This window comes from Rhinatrema bivittatum, chromosome 16 (genome assembly GCF_901001135.1).
Source record: "Rhinatrema bivittatum chromosome 16, aRhiBiv1.1, whole genome shotgun sequence".
NCBI classification, from domain to species: Eukaryota; Metazoa; Chordata; class Amphibia; order Gymnophiona; family Rhinatrematidae; genus Rhinatrema; species Rhinatrema bivittatum.
In genome coordinates, this window is record NC_042630.1 from 55,877,254 (window position 1) to 55,901,606 (window position 24,353).

Below are 24,353 nucleotides of genomic sequence, written 5' to 3' on the forward strand. Positions count from 1 at the left end.
ATGATATGAAACAGATGAAGGGGAGGATCTTAGACAGCTGTCAAGGTCAGTGGTATTCTTTTAATGCATTACCTATGAAGGACAGGAGATTTTATATCAGGAACAACAATTTATGGCTTAAAATCAGTTGGAAAGTAGAGTAGTTTAGACTTCATGGGACTGGTTCTACTGCCTCCTTTTTCTCCTACAACAATTGTGGAAAATTCTGTCATTTCATTGAAAGGACAAGTTTGATCTCTGTGGTCCATGCCATGATAACCTCATACTTAAATTTCTGTTGTACACTATATAATGGATTTAAATCTAAGGGTTTATATCAACTCTAGCTCATACAGAATTTCACAGCCCAAATGCTAGAAGATTGCAAAAAGATAATCATACCCTCTCTATGTAAAGTACCATGTCTACCAGTAGTCTATCTACCAAAATATAAAATCTTGACCTTCAAGACTCCAAGTGGAAGAGGTCCATATTTCATACAGACTGTTACCAGTTTCTTCTCCTTTAATGTCCTCCCAAGATGCCTTCTTAAGTAAACCAATGATTAAAAAAAAACCAAAAAAAGTTCTGATATCCATCTATGGGCTTTTTTGGGTGCTGTTGTTATCTACTGGAACTAATGATTCTAATCTATCCGTGACATTTTTTAAACTTTTGTTTTCTGGATAGATATGGAAAACTGTGAGCCCTGCCCAGAAGATCAGTGGTCAAATCAGGAGAGAAATCGATGCATCCCAAGAGCCATTGACTTCCTTTCCTATGAAGACCCTTTGGGTCTGTCTTTAGCTTCTGTTGCTATTTTCTTTTCTATGGTAACTGCTGGAGTGATGGGAATTTTTAAGAAACATAAAGATACAGCCCTAGTGAAAGCAAATAATCGTGATCTCAGCTTCATCCTGCTCATCTCCCTAATGATGTCCTTCCTCTGCTCCTTGTTATTCATTGGACAACCTCTAAAGGTGACCTGTCTGTTACGACAACCTGCATTTGGGATTATATTTGCTGTTTCTATTTCTTCTATATTAGCTAAAACCCTCACAGTTGCTATGGTCTTCAATGCTACGAGACCTGGCAGCAGGTTTAAGAAATGGTTAAATAACAGAATATCCCTCTATCTTGTTCTTCTGTGTTCAGTGGGGGAAGCCCTGATATGCACTGTGTGGCTCCTCATGTCTCCTCCATTCCCAGAGTTGGACACAAAATCTGAAACAGGGAAAATGGTATTACAGTGTAATGAGGGCTCTGTAACTGCTTTCTACATTATGATTGTATACATGGGGTTTCTGGCTTTGTTAAGTTTTGTTGTTGCATTCCTAGTAAGGAAGTTACCTGATACCTTCAATGAGGCCCAGTTTATCACCTTCAGCATGCTGGTGTTCTGCTGTGTTTGGGTCTCCTTCATCCCAGCATACCTGAGCACCAAAGGCAAATACATGGTGGCTGTGGAGATATTTGCTATCCTGGCTTCCAGTGCTGGTCTTCTGGGTTGTATATTTATTCCCAAATGCTACATTATTTTGCTAAAGCCTCACATGAACACAAGAGAATTAGTTGGGAAACATTAAAAAAAACACAACTTCTAAATGAGTATTTTGCCAGAAAGGAATGCGAGTTCTGTTTATAATACTTTTCAGGCATTGGATATATGAACATACAAAACATTGAGAGGTAAACACCAAATAAAATAATAATAATAATATTGTGTGATATTGAATTTATTTCACTATTCTGTTGTATTTGTTTTTGAAACTCAAAAAAATTGAGTGAAAATGTTTATAGCATGGGTAGCCGAGACCTCTTGGTCCATCCACATTCACCACTCCTTTGCAATCTCATAAGAAACCTCTGACAACATTTCTTGTGTGTTGCGACCGTCACTGCCCGACGTCTCCAGTTTACCTCTTTGGTGACTCCCTCTTTGCCTGTTGGAGGTTTGGCTGCCGTGGTGTCATCATGCCATTCCCCTCCGGCATCCCCGGACAAGCAAGACGCTGCAATCCACCATGTTTCCCAGAAGCCTAAGGGCATGCGCACGGCGCGGCCCCGACTCAAGTACCAGCAATGGCGCGAACCTCAGGGGCGTCCCCCTGAGGTGACGTCATCTTCACCGGATATTTAACGTCTCTGTAATCGCTCATGAATCGAGTTAGCAAGGATTTAACTTGGTTTTCACTTTTAGCTATTCTGCCTCCTCGGACTTACCAGGGGTATCCGCTCCTCAGGGGCCTCACTTTCTCTTTGCTTTTCAGATCACAGTCTGGAACCGGTACTTGTTCCTCGAAGGCCCACGTTCCCTGACTTGCTCCTGAATACCACTTCTGCCTGGAAGTCATCACTGCCTACAACACCAGTGAGTTACCATCTCTCTCTCAGAGCTTTCCCTGGAACCAGGTACTCGCTCCTTGAGGGCCTACTTCATTCCAGCTCCCAGGCTGCTTCTAAGAGACCATTGTTTGAGTGTTACCATCAAAGTGTTGTGACCATTGCTGCTCGACGCCCTCACTCCGCCCTCTTTACTTCTGTGGTGACTCCCTCCAGGTCTGATGGATGGCTGGCTGCTGCGGCGTCTCCATGCTGTCCCCCTCCGGCGTCCCTGGACTGGCTTGACGTTGCAGATCCGCCATGTTGCCCGAAGCCCTAGGGTGCGCGCGTGCGCTCTGATTGAATTACCAGCAAGGGCGCAAACCTCAGGGGCGTCCCCCTGAGATGACGTAATCCGCTTCCAATATTTAAAGGTCTCTATTTCGCTATCTATTTGAGTTAACAAGGATTGGGGATTGCTTCGGTCGATGGCTACGCTCTCCAAGCTACTCTTCCTCCTCAGACTTACCAGAGGAACCCGCTCCTTGGGGACCTTGCTCTTTTCTTTACTTTCAGATTATAGATAGGAACTGATACTTGCTCCTCGAGGGTCCATGTTCCTGGACACTCTGAAGATTCTCTACTGCCTAGAAGCTATCGCTACTAAAATCAATTGTGAGTTACCATCGTTCTCTCAGAGCTTTCCCTGGAACCAGGTATTCACTCCTCGAGGGCCTAAACCTTTTCAGCTCCTGAGCTTCCTTGAGACCTTATGTGAGTTTTGTCATCTAGTTCTATTCATGAATTCTGTCTACTCTACCTACTCACTTTCTACAGTTTCTCAACAGCTCAGCCATCCTGGATCGCTGTTCTGGTACTTGAGGGACTACAGCTCTGCCAGGCATATCACCTCACTACTTCCACCTCTGGTGGTTTCTAAAACCTGTTTAATAAAAGAACATTGTGTGTCTGTCTCCATACTCAAGCCTAGCCAGTGGTCCCTCTCGGGATATCCTCCCGGGGGCGTGGTCATCTGCCACCGGCCCAGGGATCCACCCACAAGTATATCTAATGCTAACAGATTGCTACTCCCTAGCAGTCTGCTAACTCCTATAACAACAAGATTAAGAACATAAGAACATAAGAAAATGCCATACTGGGTCAGACCAAGGGTCCATCAAGCCCAGCATCCTGTTTCCAACAGTGGCCAATCCAGGCCATAAGAACCTGGCAAGTACCCAAAAACTAAGTCTATTCCATGTAACCATTGCTAATGGCAGTGGCTATTCTCTAAGTGAACTTAATAGCAGGTAATAAAAATGTTCCTTTGAGCAGGAATTGAACCAGCGACCTAAGGATCTCTTCTCTTCCTCTACAGCCCTCCGCTCTACCAGCTGAGCTATGGAAGGAACTGACTCCTCCTTCTTAGGAGCCAATATTACACTTTGCTACTCTTATCTGATTGCTCCTCCCATCAAGCATCAGATCACTAGCAGAAATATAACAGATTGCTACTCCTTGCAACAGATCAATAACACAGGTTCTGTTCTTGAACTCTGCATACCCTGCTTACTCACTATATTCAGTTTCTCTACAGCTCACTTATCCAGGATTGCTGTTCCAGTATCTGAGGCACTACAGCCCAGCCGGGCACTTCCATCTCGCTACTGCCACCTCTGGTAGTTCAATATACTGTTTAATAAAAGAACTAGTGTATGTCTGTCTCCATACTCTGAGCCTGATCGGTGGTCCCTCTCGGGATCCTCCTCCGTGGGCATGGTCTTCTGCCACCAGCCCAAGGATCCATTCACAATTACCATGAACACTAAGAGAATGCTAACTCCATGGATCCAGCACAACTCAATGCCTTGCAGGCTATACCGGGTCTGGTCCAGTGCATTGTGGAGCAGCAAGACGCCTTGGAGAAACTTACTTCAGTGTTTCATCAGCTACACACACAGAAGGTTCAAGGCACAGCGTCCAACCATGAAGGTCAGTTACAGAAGGTAACTTTAAAAACTGGTGTACCACAGGCGGCTCCAATCCTCTTTTCTGGTGAAATCCAGAAGGCCCGGGGCTTCCTAAACCAGTGTTGCATGCACTTTGCCTTATAGCCATCTTTATTTCTACGGTTCTTTTCAAGACCACCTACATCCTTTCATACCTGGATGGTAGGGCTTTGTCTTGGGCATCTACCTTCTGGGAGCACAAGCACCCCATTCTGTAATACATAGAAGAATTTATGGACTTGTTTAAATCCGTTTTCAATGACCCTGCTCATACTGCTGTAGCCGGTTCTGCTTTGGTGGAATTGAAGCAAGGCAGCAGATCATTGGCTGAATTTGCCATCAAAACTCTTGTGGCAGAACTTCGCTGGGACCCCAAATGTCTCAAGACACTCTTTTGCAGAGGCCTGGATACCCATTTAAAGGATGAGCTGGCTGCTCGCGAAACACCTGACTTGCTGGATGAAGTTGTAGCCTTGGCCACCCGGATTGATCACCGGCTCCGGGACAAGGTGAAGGAACTCCGGCCTAAGGTGTTACCTGGGTTAAAACAGGCTAGTTCTATATCCACACCTCAGATGGTTCCAGTAATTCTTGCTACTGATAAAGATGAACCGATGCAACTTGGTCATGGACAATTAACTTCCAAAGAAAGAAGACTTCGGAAGAGGCGTGGTCTTTGCATGTACTGTGGTCAGCTCACCCATAATGTCTCTACATGCTCCTTTCATCTGGAAAACGGACGGGCATAAGTCCTACAGGAGGACTGTCCTTAGGCCATACCGCATCCTCTCCTCTGCTTTCTCTTCCAGCCTCTTTGATTCACGGACCGGTCATGGTTCAGAGACTCTTGCCCTGGTGGATTCAGGGGCAGGAGGCAACTTCATTCTCAGACGACTAGTGGAGTACTTGAAGATTCCCCTCATCGAGTTGAAAGATCCACTACTGTTATCCTCCATTCATGGAGAGCCCTTACCGGGCGACGTAACTTGAAAAACTGTACCAGTTACTCTCCTCACTGGAGCTCTCCATACGGAATCACTCTCCTTCTTTTAGCTAGAAAAGGCCATGCACCCTATCGTCCTGGGATTACCCTGGTTACAAGTGCACCAATCCCAATTTGACTGGGCAGCCTTGGAGCTCTCCCGCTGGGGCCCAGAATGTCAGGGGAAGTATCTTCAGGAGATCTCGCCTATCATGTGCATTCCTACGACTCCAGTGATGCCAAGGATGCTGCCCCAGTACGCATCCTTCAGGGATGTGTTCTCCAATGAAGTGGCTGGCATTCTTCCTCCACATAGACCCTATGACTGTGCCATAAGACTGAAGCCCAACACTGAGTCACCGAAGGGAAGAGTGTACCTTCTCAGCTCTCGAGAATAAACCAATGTCGGAATACATTGAAGAAAATCTCCAGAAGGGCTTTATCTGATCATCAAAGTTGCCAGCTGGCGCAGGTTTTTTCTTTTCGGGGAAGAAGTATGGTACCCTACGTCCATGTATCGATTACCCAGGTCTAAACGAAATCACAATCAAAGACCGTTACCCCTTGCCGTTAATCTCGGAGCTGTTTGACTGGCTGCAAGGGGCCTACAACCTCATTCACATTTGGTGCGGCAATGAATGGAAAACACAGAAAGGAAGGCGATCTAAGAAAGCCGTCAGGAAAACAATAAGGATTAGATGCCATGGTCTTTTTCAAAACTTTATTGTAGTGGAGACTTATATATTTCTCATAGCCCGACTCTGGCCGAGTTTTGCCATTAACAGAATGACTGCCTCAGGGGCTAAAAATGAATTACATAAAGGGGTAGATTTTAAGAAAGTGCGCCTTCGCGTACTTTTGTTGGCGCACCAGGCGCAAACAAAAGTACGCTTGATTTTAGTAGATACGCACATAGCCGCGCGTATCAGCTAAAATCCAGGATCAGCGCGCGCAAGGCTGCCGATGTCGTGTAGCCGGCGCGCGCCGAGCCACGCAGCCTGCTGCCATTCCCTCCAAGGCCGCTCCGAAATCGGAGCGACCTCGGATGGAACTGGCTTTCGCCCTCCCCTCACCTTCCCCTCCCTTTCTCTATCTAACCCACCCCCCCCCCGGCTCTATCTAGACCCCCCCCTACCTTTGTCGGGGGATTTACGCCTCCCGGAGGGAGAAGTAAATCCCTGCGCGCCAGCGGGCCGCTAGTGCGCTGAGACGCGACCTGGGGGCAGTTCCGGAGGGTGCGGCCACGCCCCCGGACCGCCCCGGGCCGAAACCATACCCCCGGGCCCACCCCCGAAATGCCGCATCCCACCCCCAAAATGCCACGCCGATCCGACACGCCCCTACACGCCCCCAACACGCCCCCGACACGCCCCCCTCGAAAAACCCTGGGACTTACGCGAGTACCGGGGCGCCAGTAGGCCTATGGAACATAGGCGCACCGGCGCGCAAGGCCCTGCTCGCGTAAATCCGGGCGGATTTACGCGAGCAGGGCTTTTAAAATCCGCCCCAATATGCTTGGTTTAATATAAATAAATAAATAAATAAACAATAACTAATCAACAAAAACATAAATATTAAATATAAAACTTAATTAAAACATTTCTAATATAAAAACATATGGACGGAATCATATTTAAAATGGTGACATTAACATATAATCGGAGTTTTGAAGATTGTGCAGTTGCAATTTGCCCATATTTTAAAAAACTTTATTGTGAAACTAATCCCAAGAAAAGGGAGAGTGAGAATTATAGTCTGTAAATTTTAGTCTCTAATTTTTAAATTTTATTACCTTAGATGTATTTAGACTCAGGTTAAAAAACTGTTATCTTGTGTGACAAACTTGTCTTTCCAAGTACAATGCGCTGTATCATTGATGCTAAAAAATGAATATAAAATCGTTATCTATCTTATGTTTATAATATTAATTAAATCTAATACCTTTACTCATATAAGCACTGACCTTTTTATTATATGCGCAAATCATAGTCTTGTGAATGCAATACGTCTGTTGGATCCCAAATCCAGACAATGCATTTGTCATATATTGCGACTAGAACATCTATATCAGTGATAAAAATTAAAATTCAGAGGAGTGAATAAGTAAAAACCCACATATCAATCAAAAAGTATTGCCTACAATACAATTTATCCTAGCTTACTTGTGTCTATGTGTCTAGAGAGTGGAAACAAAAATCAGGAGCCGTGCCGATGTTATTAATAAGGGATAATAATTTGGTATATCTCCATTTGGAAACATGTCCCATATTTTAGATTATTTTTATTATTTCTCAAATTATTTGTCTTACATAAGGGAGGTTTTGCTTTTTCAAAAAAATCCTAAAACGCCGCTTGAAAAACACTAGATGCAAGATTTCAAGATCAGGCTGCTTTTACCAGATAGCAAATATATAAAAAATCTAAAAAATGAAAAATTATATTACAACCATTCATACACCACTGTAAAAATAAGGGCAGCTTTTTATTTCAACATTACTGTATACATCTGTTTCATCGTTGACGGCTAGCCCCACTTGGAAAATGAAATTGTAAGTTCTTGCATTTCACATCTAATTTCTTAACTACACTCGAACTAACATTACTGTATTTATCTATTCTAACATTGACAGCTAGCTCTGCTAAAAATTATATTAGAAAAGGGGGAACATTTAATTTCAACATTACTGTGTATGTCTATTTGATCATTGATGGCTAGCCCCGCTTAGAGAGTGATATTATAAGTTTGGGTGCTTTATATCTAATTCAAACTAACATTACTGTATAAATCTATTCCAACATTAACAGCTAGCTCCACTAAAAATGAGTATTATTGTAGATACCTTGTGCTTCAGATCCAAATCCTCGTCTCCACTTGGAATAACGATCATTGAGAAAAAACGCTGAACAGTTCTTTAAAACCAAATTATGGCGCCAAACCGGAGTCAGTCAAATCGCCAATTTTAAATTTTAAAACTGAATCGAAAGGGTTATTGTGATCCTCTAATGATAAAATATATCCACAACAAAGATTCTTACATGAGAGTATCAATAAAAAATAAGTTAAAATTAAATCTTTGAATCAAAGGGCTGTACCAATCACTCTCAGTCAAACCATGGGTGTTTCTCTAACGCGAACTATTGCCAATGTCAATCAAGTCATGGGTGCATCTTTAACGCAAACTATTTCCAATGTGAATATTAGTATATATCTCTTGCCCGATCTGGAACAATAAAAATATTTGATCGTGTGTAAAATATGAATAATAAGCTGCAACTTCCATTTAACAAAATAGAAAACTAATACAACTTGGTCTATATATACAAATGTTATGAATGAATTTAAAATCTAAAAAAAGAAATAAATTTAAAGATAAAAAAAAAATTATATAGAGATTTTTGCTGATACAACTGAAAATGTATCTCTGACACAACATTTTTAGTGTGTATTTAAGTATCTATCCCTTATGTGATCTGAAAAAATAATTTGATAATGTGTGGAATATAAATCTTGAACTTAACAAGATAAAAAACTTGATAAAAACCTGGTCCATATATAAAATAGGGACAAATAAAATCATAAAAATAATTAGAGTAATATGTACTGACATGATTAAAAAATAATTAAAAAATAAATATTCCATGTAGTTAAATGGGTAAACTGAAATGCAAAGATAAAAATTGTAAAACAGAAAATATCAGATCTCCTATAAAAAAAACGGAATAATCAATTTCAGCGTTCAAGCCATTAGGAGTCATAGGGCCTCATTTTCTAAAGTATCGCAGGCTTGTGATACTTTAGAAAACCGTGCTAATGGGGGGGCAGGGCCGAAGCGGGGGATGGTCCGGCAGCGATTGCGCCTCCACGGTGCATTGCTGCTGGCATCACGCCCAATAACTACACCATAGAAGGTATAGTTATTGGGCGCGAAATAGGCAGCGACAAGGCCCTTTTCTTTTCACTGTCCGCGGCGTTGGTGCAGAGTCGGCCCCGGTAACGTCCCGACTCCTCCTCTTCCGGGACCGACTCCACCCCCATTTCATTTTCTAAGTGGCTCGCACGCGATAAGGGACTTTTCGCGTGCAAAACATCCCTTATCGCATGCTAGCTGGTTAGAAAATGAGGCCCATAGTGTCAAATTCAAATATACATTTCTGTTCTAATTGTAATAGCAAACGGTTTAGGTTTCCTCCTTTCCAATTTAATGTTGGCTTCTGAATGACGCAAAATTTATAGTCATCAAACTTATGATTGTACTCAATAGAGTGTTCTACTAGGGGTTTGGAGGTTACACGATGATTAATATTGCTTCTGTGCTCAATTATCCTTTTGCTAAATTCTCTGATGTTTTTTCCTACATAAAACGTATCGCATGGACAAATGGCTACATATATTACCCCCTTACTCTTGTAGTTGGTAAAAGTTTTGAGTTTGAAGCATCTCTGATATCTCAGTATATGTAACTGTTCTGTTTTAAGATTCACCTTACAGAGCATCTTCCACATGGGCAATGGCCGTGTGGCCTAATATCTTGAGCTAGAGTGATAGATAGAGCCGACAGAGCTAACATATCTCTTAAATTTTTATCGTGCTTGTTTGCCACCATTAGATCTCTATCCTTAAAGCCTTCTAATGCCTGTATGATAGGCCAATATTTATTAAGAATCGAGACGATATTATGTGACATATGTAAGTAATTAGACATACTATATGATCGGTTGTTCTTTTGTTATTATTTTTCTTTTTGAGCAGATCAGACCTTTTGTGAGCAAAAGCTTTCTTATAACCAGTGGGGTAGATTTTCAAAGGAGTACGTGCATAGGTTATGCACTTACCCCCCCCCCCCCCGAAAACCTACCCTAATCCCCCCACCCCACGTGTGTTGAGCCTATTTTGCATAGGCTTGGCGGCGTGCGCAAGTCCCGGGACATGCGTAAGTCCAGGGGCTTTCCAGGGGGGCGTGTCGGGGGATGTCAGGGTGGCACAACATTTGGGGCATTCCAGGGGCGTGTCAGGGCCAAGGTACCAGCCCAAGGGCATTCTGGGGCACGGCCAAGGCCTCCATAACAGCCCCCGTGTCGGGTGATGGCGTGCCAGCAGCTGGCTAGCACGCGCGGGTTACACCTGCCAGAGGTAGAAGTAACTTTTCGAATAAAGGTAGGGGGGGTTTAGATAGGGCCGAGGGGTGGGTTAGGTAGGGGAAGAGAGGGGAAGGTGCAGAGGGTGGAAGGAAAGTTCCCTCCGAGGCCGCTCCGATTTCGGAGCGGTCTCGGAGGGAACGGGCAGTGCGCGCAGGGCTCGTCACGCGCAAGGTGCACAAATGTACACCCCCTTATGCGCACTGACCCCAGATTTTATAAGATATGCGCAGCTACATGCGTATCTTATAATATCCAGCATGCTTTTGTTTGCGCCTGATGCGCGAACAAAAGTATGCGTGTGCGCGTTTTTTAAAAAAATGTACCCCAGTATCTATATATCTAACCGGATATTCTTTCTCCATAAACCTTTGCTTCATTTCTACTGCTCTCTTATGAAAAATGGACTCATTGGCACACAATCTCCGTAACCTCAAAAATTGAGAGTATGGTAAATGTTTTAACAAAGATTTGTGGTGACAGCTCTTGTAGTGTAGTAATTTGTTTGTGTCCGTCGGGTTACTGTATATGTCAGTGATAAATATGCCATTAACTTTATTCATCTTAATTTCTAAAAATGGAATAGAAAGTTTATTGAACAGGATGGTAAATTGTAAATTGTTGTCTAAAGTGTTTAACCAAGTGAAAAACTTTCCCAAAGTTTCTGAAGCATCCTTCTACAGTAAAAAGACATCATCAATAATCTCTTCCATAAGATAATGTTATCTTTAAACTCATGATCTGTTAGAAAATCTTTTTCAAATTTGGCTACATAAAGGTTAGCTACTGATTGGGCCATCATGGACCCCCATGGCCACGCCTTTAATTTGTTGGAAAATCTTTTTATTAAAACTGAAAAAAAATTTTGTTAATGCTAACTCAGCTAGTTTGATCAAAAATTCACTCGTATAAGTTTGTATGTAGTGTGTCTTTTTAAATGATAAGTGATGATTTCTAATGCTGCTAGCTGGGGGATGTTTGTGTATAGAGCCTCTATGTCTAATGTCACCATTATAATCTCATCATTCATGTTGTCATTTGCTTCTAAAATATTAATAAAATGTGAAGAATCACGTATATAAGATGGTGTCTCAGATACTTTAGGTTTGAGGAAGGTGTCTAGGAAAGTGGAGAGGGGTTCCAATAATCATCCTATTGTAGAGTCTATCGGTCTGCCTGGTGGATCTGTTATTGATTTATATATCTTTGGTAACACGTATAAGGTAGGCATAATAGGTGTTATGAATCCGAAGGTGGACCCCTGTTCCGAGGTAGAGTCTGCGCTACCTAAAGGGAAAATGATCCCCTTATGTCTCTACCATTGAAGGGCAAGGCCAAATGCTGTAGAATGAAGACTTTACCCTGGAAGCTTGAGATTCCCCAAGGAGAAGCCTGTAGGAACCGGGCCGCTGGGACTTAGGAGACTCCCTTGAAGACTGAAGAAAGGTCTGGATGCAGGCGCCTCCAGCAGGTCATAGGGCCTCATTTTCCAAGCAGTTACCGCGTGCAATAAATTTGCATTAACAGCCATTAATGAATGCAAATTGGTATTCAGAGGACAGAGTTCAGGCAGAGCATATGTAAAAGAGAGAGAGAGAGAGAGAGAGAGAGAGAGAGAGAGAGAGAGAGAGAGAGAGAGATACTTGCTATAGTGCCTATGCCCTAGACAGGTATTTAAATCCCTATGGGAGGGCCGCTTACTAACTCGGGGTGGGGATTAGGTATGAGCGTCGGGGGTTGGGGGCCACTTTCGCATTCCACATGAGACGTACGGAAAGAACAGTGGTCTCTAGTGAAGATTTGCTGGCCGTCGGAGTGAGGAAACTCATTCCAAGAAGAGATTTGGGCAACGTTCTCTCCACCTAGCTTGATGGACACTCTACCTGGGCAACAACAATTATAATTAAAACGTAGGACATGCTGACCTGTTGACTAATAGTGACCTAAGACTTAAGTTGTTGACATAAAATGCAGAGGTGAGACTGTGATTAGTCAATCTGACATGTTTTGCCTACATCATGACTTTATATGCAGAAAGAATATATTATTTTTGCTGTATGTATTGAATTTTGCAATGCCCACTGAGTGTCTGTCTGAAGTGTGATATTCTCCATATGATTTTATATATAAATTTGATAGCATTGTACTACCATAAATGGGTCTATTTTTTGTAGAGCAAATTAGAGGGAAAAAATAAAAATCTTCACAATTATGGTACCAGAAACCCTAGGCAAAAGAGGCACTTAAGATCAAGCTGTTTTAATATGATTTGTGACCAACTTAAAAGTCATTTTAAATGCTCTATGGGCCTCATTTTCCAATATCGCAGTGGTAACGCATTGTTACCGCGTGCGATAAAAAACGGGGGCGTTCCCATGCAAATAGGTGTTTTATCGTGCATCGGGAAACTTTCGCCGCACGCGCTAACGTCGCATGCGGCGAACCTGTTTTGCGTGCGGCGAAACAAATATCGCCGCACGCGAAGAAAAGTACAAAATATTATCGTGGTACACGCCGTTGCCGCGGTACGCGATACAAAATGAAACCAAGTACCGCGTCCCGCGATAATGTGTCTGGTATAAAACCTGACTTCCTGCCCCTCCTCCTTTGAGGGTTTGGAAGGAGTTTTGGTGAGAGAGGTAGGTGCTGGTGGTTTAGATTTGTTAGGAGGTTAGAGATTTGATTACTGAGTGCGGTGTCCTGTGTTATTGTTGTCATTTGTTTCCCTTTACCTGTGTCTTTTGTAATCTGTGTTGGAGTGCAAGTGTGTCAGTCTACTGTTTGTGTGGAGGAGGAGGAGGAGTGTGTTGGTGGTGGTGATGGTGGTGGTGAGGAGGAGGAGGAGGAGAGAGGAGTGTGTTGGTGGTGGTGGTGGTGTTGGTGTTGGTGGTGGTGAGGAGGAGGAGGAGGAGAGAGGAGTGTGTTGTTGGTGGTGGAGGTGGTGTTGGTGTTAGTGGTGGTGAGGAGGAGGAGAGAGGAGTATGTTGTTGGTGTTGGTGGCGGTGAGGAGGAGGAGGAGGATGGAGCGTGAGAGGAGTGGTAGGAGAGGAGAGAAGAGGGGTGTTGAGAGTAGGGGGAGGGGGAGGGGGATGGAGAGGGGGAGGGGGAGGGAGGAGGAGGAAGGGGGACGTAGGGGAATGAGGAGTAGGAGTAGGAGCAGGGACAGGGGTAGTGGGAGAGATAGGCAGGAGGGAAGTGATAGGAGGGAGGGGGAGGGGGATGGGGTGAGGCAGGAGAGGATGGTGGGAATGAAGGAGTTCGATTCCATGAACCCCTGAAGACTGCACAGCTGAGATGCTTCTCGTCTCATCATACCCGCAGTGAAACGCACAGCCATCTTGATTACTAACATTTGCAACGCAAACGGAACCTAATACGTACTGACGTTCTCACGCACTAACATTTAGTGAAACGTAACGTAACTCCATTTTGGAATAATAATTTGTATTGTATTAATACAAACGCCGGCAAATGTCTAACCCGTCAATTAAATGACAAAACAATAGTCTGATCATAAGCTACACCTACTAAAGACCACGCTAGCTATTGCTTGTTCAGCAGTTTGTAAATTGTTTGTTCAGCAAAACCAGAACGCATGTGTGAAAGATAAGAGCTGTAAAGTGTATAAAGGGTTGCTCCTAAGGGGGCGTGGCATGCAGTTGTACTAAGCCGTTGTCTTAGCTGCATCTTGCTGGCAATAAAAGTTTATCTTTACGGATCAGTTGTCTGGGCCTCCTTACTGACGAAAAAGAGACGGTTACATTGGCGAGCCTGCCAGGAGGTACCGGAGACGCTATTTTAGCTCTCCAGAAGGTCCGGTAGTTTGGTGGCGGAGCAGTCCCCCAGACGTACCTGGTGAGTGGCCACCGCTGAGTTCAGCGATCAGGTTTCTGAGGGGACAGTTCCACAGAAATTCTGCTGGGACCTCTGGGTTGATGATCTGGGAAGAAGGCTTTCACGACGATCTGAAGACCCCTGCAGGCGAGTATTATGGGTACATGAAAATAAGTGAAGAATAGATAAGAAAATAACCGGTCCATCCCCGGCGGACCGAGGGGGCCTTGATCACACCCCACGCAGTGTGTTAGTAGGAATTACGTTCCGAAGACCACGCGCATAAACAGGAAAAATTACAAGTGAAGTATATGATAGTGGGAATAGGTTTCTTGTTGTGTGAAAGAGAGTGAATGGCCTCGCAGTTCTAGGCCGGGCTGACCGCGTCCTAGTCGGGGCGATTGTGACCCTTTTGTGTCTGACGGATACGGACCCCTTACCTATCCGTCTTCCCTTCCCTCCTTTGTCTGTGAATTCTATCCTGATGGGAGGGGGCTATTCGACTCCGCTAAAAGTCATGACGAAACACTACAGCGAAGTGTTCGATAGACATAAATGTACAAAGCCCGGAATGATTCAACGATGCACCCATAGGTGGCCCAGTTTGTGTGTAAATTGGCCTCCGGCAGGAACTTTCAATTTCCAAACGGTCACAAGGGTCCAGAATATAGTTATACGAGAAGGGAATCCGGGTTGCCCTGAGGATATACCGTACATAACCGCTTGGATTGCAGTTATTGAAAATCCTCCGACGTGGGCAAAGAAGCTAGTAGAGGGAGCCACCCTTGTAATGGTAACTCAAGTACGCAAGATGGGGGACCGGAAGTCCCCAAACCGGAAGAGAAGGGGAAAGGCGGCCATATTGGAACCTACAGAGCATGCGTCATCTGCGGCGGCCATATTTGTAGTGAAAGGGAATTCACGGACTCCAGAAAAAAAAATTAAACCCTTGCCGTCCGCCGCACTGCCCGACGCTGAAAATATCTTGCCGCCGCCATATGCCCCTAGTTGTCCCCTCGCATATCCTACACCACCAAGCCCCCAAGTCCCTTCCAATGTGCAAGCCGATCCTAGAATGGCACCGGCTCATGAAGAACACCCTGAAGCGGCAGCCGCAAAGGTAGAAAGCGGCAGCGAGCCGTCCGTGGCCGACGGAACTCGCAGTAAAACCCAAGCCGCAGCAAGTTTACAATTACCAATTAGAGAAACATCAACTGTAGTTCCTGTAGTCCCGACTGAGGAAAACGAACATCGCACTACGCAAACGATAAGATTATTTACTTACATACCTTTTACATCCAGCGATCTTTTCAACTGGAAACAGCTTGGGCCGTCGTACGCTGAAAAACCAGAACAGATGATAGACTTTTTACGGGGCATTTTTGCAGCCCATAACCCCAACTGGGCTGACGTTCGGCATCTAGCCTCCATTCTTTTTACCACGGAAGAACGCCGACAGATACAATTAAACATGGAAGAGGCAGCCCGATTAGGAGCCGGGTCAGATGGACGTCCCGACGACGCAGTGAGAGATTTAGCCCCAACGGCAGATCCCAACTGGGATTTCCAGACCGCGGCAGGGCGGGAGCGCATTGCCGCCTATCAGACCGCGTTTCTTGAAGCTTTAAAGAAAGGAAAGCAGAAAGTTGTAAATATGGGAAAAATCCAAGACGTGGTGCAGAAGAGAGACGAGTCCCCTGGAAACTTTTTGGAGCGATTGATGGACGCATATCGCCAATACAGCCCGTTTGATCCAGAGGACCCCAAGCATCAATCCATTATAGTGATGAGCTTCGTTGGGCAGTCCTGCCCAGACATTCGCCGGAAGTTGCAAAAACAGGAAGGGTTCGAGGGAATGAATATCAGCCAATTAAAAGCTATGGCCGATAAAGTCTATGTAAACCGAGAACCGGATGGAGACAGGAAGGAAAAGAAAGAAACTAGAAAGTTAAGAGAAAGTGTCAGTTTGTTAGCCGCAGCGTTGGAAGAAACTAATTTCGGGAACCCATCTAGGCAGTATCAAGGGTATCCTGGACCCCGAGGAAGAGGCAGATCGCCCTCTAGAGGGCTGCCAAGAGGACGAGCTAATAGAGGAGGATTGTCTAGAGGCGGAAGAATGCCATTGGGAACCAACCAATGCGCATATTGTAAACAGGAAGGACATTGGAAGGCTGATTGTCCGGAGTCCTTGCAAACAAGGCAGGAAGGATATACTCCGTCCAAACCTAAGGAAGCAGAATGGCAGATGAGCATAGGTGAAACTTCCGGCGAAGACAGTGAAGCATGACTAGACAGGGGAGCACTTCCCATTGACCCGCTGGTGGAAATAAGAGTAGGGGCTGAAACATTCAAAGGATTGTTAGACACGGGGGCGCAAAGATCTGTGATGACCACAGCCATCACCACACCTACTTCGAAAAACATCTCCATAGTCGGAGTCTCTGGAAAGCCACTAATCGCCCCCTTCCTCCAGAAACGGCAGGTTACCGTTGGAGGACAACTAGTGTCCCACCAATTCCTTTACGTACCAGGGTGTCCAGTACCACTCATAGGGAGAGACCTCTTGTGTAAATTAAGAGCCACTTTGCAATTTGAACCCACCGGTGAAATCAAGGCATCCTTTGCCGATAATCCAGTCTCTCTCATCTGTCCACTCCAAGAGGAATGGAGGCTACATCTCCCCGTTGTTGAACCAATCACTCAACATCGATACGAAGCGAATACTCCTCTCAATGAACAACGAAGATGGTTAATGGATAGCGTGCCTAAAGTCTGGTCCGAGCAAAATCCAGGAGGAGTAGCCATTGACGCCACCCCCATATGGATAGAGATGAAACAGAATGCACAGGTGATCAATCAACCTCAATACCCCATCCCATATATGGCCAGACAGGGAATCCAGGTACACCAGCAAAGACTGTATGATTTGGGTATTCTCAGGCGAATCCGATCTGCTTGGAACACCCCTTTGCTGCCCGTAAAGAAACCCGGTTCTTCTGATTACCGACCTGTACAAGACTTACGGAAAGTGAACAATCAAGTAGCAGATCTAGTAGCCCTCGTACCAAATCCATACTCAATCTTGGCTCAAGTTTCCCCTGCATCCAAGTGGTACAGTGTCATAGACCTCAAAGATGCTTTCTTCTCCGTTCCAGTAGCAGAAGAATGCCAGAAGATCTTTGCCTTCACATGGGAAAATGCACAAACTGGAATAAAGCAGCATTACACATGGACTCGCTTGCCGCAAGGGTTCAAGCATTCACCTACGCTGTTTGGTGAACAACTGGCTAAAGACTTGAAGATGTACCAAGTCACGCATGGGCCAGTGATACAGTATGTGGACGACCTTCTGTTGTTTCGTGAAACGTATCACGAATGTGCAGTAGCCACCCTCCACCTGCTAAAGACGTTGTACTCAAAAGGATATCGTGCAAGTAAAAAGAAGGCGCAAATCTGTGAATTGGAAGTAGAATACTTGGGATTCCAAATCCGGGAAGGTACCCGTTGTCTTGGGATATCCCGTACCAGTTCCATACGAGGTCAACCTGTACCCACTTGCAAGAAAGAGCTCCGAGCGTTCCTTGGAGCTGCTGGATATTGTAGGCTGTGGATTGCTAACTACGCTGTTATTGCCCAGTCTCTGTACGACAAGTTGCGGGGAAAGGAGGCAGAATCTCAGCCTTTTCAGTGGGAAAACCATGAACTGACAAGTTTACAACTGAAAGATGCTTTGAGTGAACCCCCTGCTCTGGGATTGCCAGATGTAATGAAACCATTTCATCTATACGTCGATGAGAAAAAAGGAATGGCCATTGGGGTATTGACTCAAACTCTAGGCTCATGGGAACGACCTGTTGCATATCTGTCAAAAGGAATGGACAATGTGGCAAAAGGATGGCCAGGTTGTCTCCGAAGCATTGCAGCTGCTTGCTTACTCATTCCAGAAGCAGTCAAACTAACTTTTGGTCAAACTCTGAACGTAACCACCCCTCACACCATTCAAGGACTACTAGAAACGCATGGACCCAAATGGATGACTAACTCACGTCTTGTAAAATACCAAGCCTTACTGTGTGAAACCCCCGAAATTCAAATACAAGACAGTAAAAACTTGAACCCGGCCACTCTGATGCCGGCTCCTGAACCAGTCGCCCATAACTGTGAAGAAGTCATGACCACCATACATTCCAGTAGACCAGACCTGAGGGATCAACCTTGGCAGGGAGCATGGACTCTATTTACTGATGGAAGTAGCCAAGTAATTGATGGAATTCGGGTCGCTGGTTATGCTGTAGTCTCTGAAGATGACATCATTGAAGCTGAGTCCCTACCTCCCGGGACCTCAGCACAAAAAGCTGAACTAATTGCTCTCACTCGAGCTCTGCAATTGGCAAAAGGGCAGACTGTGAATATCTATACAGATTCCAAATATGCTTTCCTCACCATCCAAGTACATGGAGCCTTATACAAAGAGCGAGGATTTCTCACTGCCGAAGGAAAGCAATTGGCCAATGCGTCCGAAATACATCAATTGCTAAATGCTGTATGGGCACCACAAAAAGTAGCTGTTATGCATTGTAAAGCCCACACAGGAAAATCAGACCCTGTGGCAAAAGGAAACCAATGGGCAGACAAAACAGCGAAAGAAGCAGCCCGTGCCCATTTATCATACACCTCGACTGCAACCTATCCACTTCTACAATTCCCAACGGAAACTCCTGCCTATTCAACGGAAGAGAATGATTGGGCACAGGCTGAGAAGTTCCACAACCACGATGGTTGGTGGATTCTGCAAGATAACAGAATATGGATACCGGAAACATTAGCCTGGACTATTGTCAAGGAAGCCCACAACAAAACCCATCTTGGTCGAGATGCATTAATAAAACTGTTGGGAAAAACATACTACATCAATAAAATCATACAATTAACAAAGCATGCCATCAGTCAGTGTATCACATGTGCAAGAAACAATCCCAGAACCGGACCGGGTCCTATACCTGGACATATTCTAAGAGGAACTACACCATTCCAAGTTTTCCAAATCGACTTTACTCACATGACTCCGTCTAAAGGCTACAAAATAATGTTGGTGGCTGTCTGTACTTATACTGGATGGATCGAAGCCACACCGACACGAACTGAAACTGCTAAAGAAGTTGTGTCTCTGCTCCTTCACCAAATTTTACCACACTACGGACTACCAAGACAGATAAATTCAGACAATGGACCAGCTTTCACCAGTGACGTTATCCAACAGCTAAGTCAAATTCTGGGTATCAAATGGCATCTACACTGCGGATGGCGACCACAGAGCAGTGGAGCTGTTGAACGAGCTAACAGAACTCTGAAAAATCAGATAGCTAAACTATGCCAAGAGACAAAGACAAAATGGCCAGACATTCTACCCTTAGCTTTGCTCCATGTCCGGTGTAGTCCAAAAAGGTCCGGTCTAACCCCTTATGAAATGATGTATGCAAGACCTCCACCACTCCCTTCTTTTCCTGAATCGCTGCAGATACAAGGGGAACTGTCCCTCAGTAACCAGCTCAAGGGGCTATATAACACAGTCATTGCCATCCAGAATTACACCTGTGACATTGAACCTATTGTCTTGCTGACCCCAATTCATCCATTTCAAATTGGAAATTCCGTATGGGTGAAGGACTGGGATGAATCAGACTTCCTCAAACCACGATGGAAGGGTCCATATACAGTGTTACTGACAACTCCTACTGCTGTAAAAGTCTCTGAATGCCCTTCATGGATTCACTGGACCCGCTTGAAACCTGCTGCCTCCAGTTGGCAGGTCTCCAACATAGGAGACAACAAATTAAAGTTCACTCATAACAGGCAGCAAATTAGTCCAGGGTAAATGACTTTAGTACTTTGCCACAAGAGTACTAACATATACATTTTTCTTCCTTTCAGAGTCGATCAACTGGTCTACTAACAAGGCAAAGCATAAGGTGCTTACTATACACCTCCTACCATGAGAAACAGTCTTCTGCAAGTTATTCTCCTAATCTTATGTTCCTCAACTACATCTCTTGTTCTACCACTAAGCAAGAACTGCACAGAATGCATCAAATCAATCCGTACTACAACTCCAGATGGATTCCAGGTTGTCTCTACCATTATACACCAATCTCAGCCACCCACTCCTTGTGCAACGCAACCTGCATGCGCATTGAATACTACTCAAGGATATCAGTCTTTTCATCGATGCCTAGAGGGTGACAAGGTCATTTGTCACATGCCAACAACTCCCAAGTACTACAACATTACCCTTACTGCTGGGCTGCCAAAAAGCTACACTTCCAGTATAATTCCCGAGGGAAAGGGAATCCTGTACTACATCAACTCAACTAAAATCCTCATGGGAAGTGGGTCAAGTGTTACCATCACCTTTGATGCATGTGAAGCAATTGATAAACATCCAAATGCACTTCATTGTGGATCTCAATCCTGGAAAAACTCCTATGTTCATAATCATAAGTACCTTTGCCCGTACAATTGAGCTGCCAACCCGTCCAGTTGGATACCGTGTCAGGGAGACCTGATCTTGTCGGGATGGGCTCTAGTGTGTGACTACACAGGAGGAGGTTATCATGGCTGCCATGGCATTGGCAGGTTGACAGCATTAACTGGCAATATGGTATCCGTGCAATGGCCCATACGGGGTGAAGGATCCCCCTGGCAAGATACTTGGGGATTTGGCATCGACGGAACTGGAAAAGACCCAATGACCTACATCACGATCACCCAGCGTAGAGACAAGCCTCGCCCAGTTATTCATCAGACCACTGTAGTTGGTTATCAATCCTTCTTCGATGAAATATCCCATGTATCAGAAGAATTGAAGAAGCATGCCTTTTCACATCAAGCAAAGAATATGTTTGTGAATCTAGCTGAGAATATAGCTCTCTCTCTCGAAGTAAAGAATTGCTTTGTCTGCGGAGGCACACATACAGGGGAGCAATGGCCTTGGGAAGCCAAAGAGGTCTTCCAAACCGACCTCGATCACTTGAACACAACTATAACCTACAAACGGAAGACGCATCCATACGAATGGGCTCTCCAAACAGATGTTATTGGCAGACAATGTATATCTCGACAACATTCCCGAATCTACACCACCTCTGTTGGCAACTCCCCGTGTACAGGGGTCCTCACTGCCAACTTAACCAAATTCACTTGGTGGCAGACGGAGAATCTGACTATGCCCACTACCTTGTGGACTGAATCAACCTTAAATAAAACATGGACTGCTGCGGGGGTGCCCACCACCCTCTTCGCTGCACCAGATGGATACTACTTTGTATGTGGTCGAAGGGCTTATGAACAGTTACCACTCAACTGGTATGGCACCTGTTTCTTGGCCACCATTCGGCCAAGTTTTTCCTCTTACCAATTACCGCTGGAGAAACGTTAGGTGTACCTGTCTACAGCCCTATGAAGCCAAACAAACGTCGCAGAACTGCTAAAGTTTCTATCGGAGATTGGACGGATCAGGAGTGGCCTCCTGAACGAATTGTGCAATACTATGGCCCTGCCACTTGGGCTGAAGATGGTTCTTATGGATATAGAACTCCAATCTATATGTTAAACCGTATCATCTGACTGCAAGCAGTGTTGGAACTCCTGACCAATGATTCTGCCCTGGCTCTCAATATCCTTGCCAAGCAGAATACCAAAATTATCACAGCTGTATACCAAAACCGTTTGGCATTGGACTACCTCCTAGCTCAGGAAGGAGGTGTGTGTGGAAAATTTAATCTCTCTAATTGTTGTTTACAGGTTGATGATAAGAGTAAAGTCATCGAAGAGATCACTGATCGGATGATCCGCCTGGCCCACGTTCCTGTGCAGACATGGACCGGTGTCCTTGACTGGACAGCCTCCCTACCCAATTGGCTTACTTCAATTCCAGGACTGAAAGATATTCTCATCCCTCTGCTGTTTTTTATTCTAACTTGCATATTATTTCCTCTTTGTTTACCTCTCATTTTCAGAAATCTACGATCCATGATTGAAACCATAGCCGATCGCAGAGCAGCCGCTCATGTCATGATGATCAATAAGTATGTGTCTATTTCCTCATTTCCCACTTCTGAATCTTCTGATTCTGATGGCACTTTTGATTCTGATGATGATTACCTTGATACTAAACTGTAACTGACCACATTGGACCACATGGTTGCTAGGGTAAGCCGGGCTACAAAGGGGGGTGAAACCCATAGGGTCCACCCATCTCAAACCCGTGAAGAAACCAACGACCTAGCAACCTCTTAGGGTCCACCTTGAACCTTCTATGTCTTAATTTTTACTTCTCGTTTCAGTTACTCAGCAGCTATGAGTGATACTTCTACCTTCCCTCAAAGTTGAAGTATCAAAGGGGGGAATGAAGGAGTTCGAGTCCATGAACCCCTGAAGACTGCACAGCTGAGATGCTTCTCGTCTCATCATACCCGCAGTGAAACGCACAGCCATCTTGATTACTAACATTTGCAACGCAAACGGAACCTAATACGTACTGACGTACTCACGCACTAACATTTAGTGAAATGTAACGTAACTCCATTTTGGAATAATAATTTGTATTATATTAATACAAACGCCGGCAAATGTCTAACCCGTCAATTAAATGACGAAACAATAGTCTGATCATAAGCTACACCTACTAAAGACCACGCTAGCTATTGCTTGTTCAGCAGTTTGTAAATTGTTTGTTCAGCAAAACCAGAACGCATGTGTGAAAGATAAGAGCTGTAAAGTGTATAAAGGGTTGCTCCTAAGGGGGCGTGGCATGCAGTTGTACTAAGCCGTTGTCTTAGCTGCATCTTGCTGGCAATAAAAGTTTATCTTTACGGATCAGTTGTCTGGGCCTCCTTACTGACGAAAAAGAGACGGTTACAGGAAGAGGTAGGGCTAGACAGGCAGGGCAGAGGGGAAGGGAGTGGGAAGTGCAGGGTCAGGTGGGGGGGGAGGAAGGGAGTGGGGAACCTGGGGGGGTGGAGAGGGAGGAGAACCCTCCGGAAGTGGCACCCCAACCAGGCAGCCAGGCCAGGGTCAGGCAGCGTGCCATCAGGTTCAGCCAGGAGGACAATGACATGCTGATCGAGGGGGTCCTGCGCCACTATGCGCGGCTGTTTGGAAACCTGTCGGTGAGGACCAGCAAGGCAGCAAAGGCCGAGATCTGGTCCAGCATAGCTGGCCAAATACAGAAGCAGAGTGACATCCGTCGCACTGGGGAGCAGGTGGCCCACCGCTACCGCGACATAAAGGCCCAGCTGAAGACACGTATCGCAGACAGGAACCAGTACCTGAGGGACACAGGAGGACGGTCCCCATGCCCCATCCGGTTTACACACATGGAGCAGCAACTGATGCAGCGTCTGGGACCAGATGTCTTCGAGGGATTGGATCCCCACCTGGATACATCCCACCTCAAAGATGGTAAGTTGCCCTCTGGGCCCCCCCCCCCTGTGAACGGTCGTAACACAATGTTTAGGGCAGGTTTCAGTTTCTGTTACCCATGTGCTCTGCAGAACTGTAGTGGCCCCCCTCCCCCAGTCAGCAAGGGGCAGGCAGCAGGGTGCAAGGCATGCTGGCAACAGGTCACTGTCTCCATGAGGGCCAGGCCCTAACTGACACAGTGAGCTGGGCCCAGAAGCCTGGCCTGTGCACAGGCCAGGCTTCTGGGCCCAGCCCCCCTCCCCCAGTCAGCAAGGGGCAGGCAGCAGGGTGCAAGGCATGCTGGCAACAGGTCACTGTCTACATTAGGGCCTGGCCTCAGGCCTCAGCCCCACCACCCATGCCATGAGGAATGTCTCAAAGGACCCAACTGTACTGTATATGCAGAATGACATGTTGGTTTTACATTAGCTGCCCCTGTTTGACATAACAGTAATATAACAGAACAGCTGTGTTACTGATGCAGTATATCCTCTTTCTCCCCAATCTCCCTACAGAGCCATCTGGTCCCAGGCAGCAGCCCTCTGATGACAGCTGGGAGGGCCCAGGCACAAGCAGGGATCCACCAGGGCTGAGGCGGCCACCCATGGTGACGAGGCCATTCTACATTGACG

At 45.4% G+C, this 24,353-nt stretch overlaps 1 protein-coding gene across 1 annotated transcript in view; it reads left to right on the forward strand.

The window, feature by feature from the left end:
- The window catches only part of LOC115077701 (vomeronasal type-2 receptor 26-like), a 134,117-nt gene extending 132,524 nt beyond the window's left edge, over positions 1-1,593 (forward strand). Inside the window, exon 10 of the mRNA XM_029579991.1 lies at positions 670-1,593. Within this exon, the coding sequence (XP_029435851.1) occupies positions 670-1,565 (896 nt within the window). The 3' untranslated portion in view covers positions 1,566-1,593. The remainder of the gene's footprint in view (positions 1-669) is intronic.
- The last annotated feature ends 22,760 nt before the right edge of the window (positions 1,594-24,353 follow it).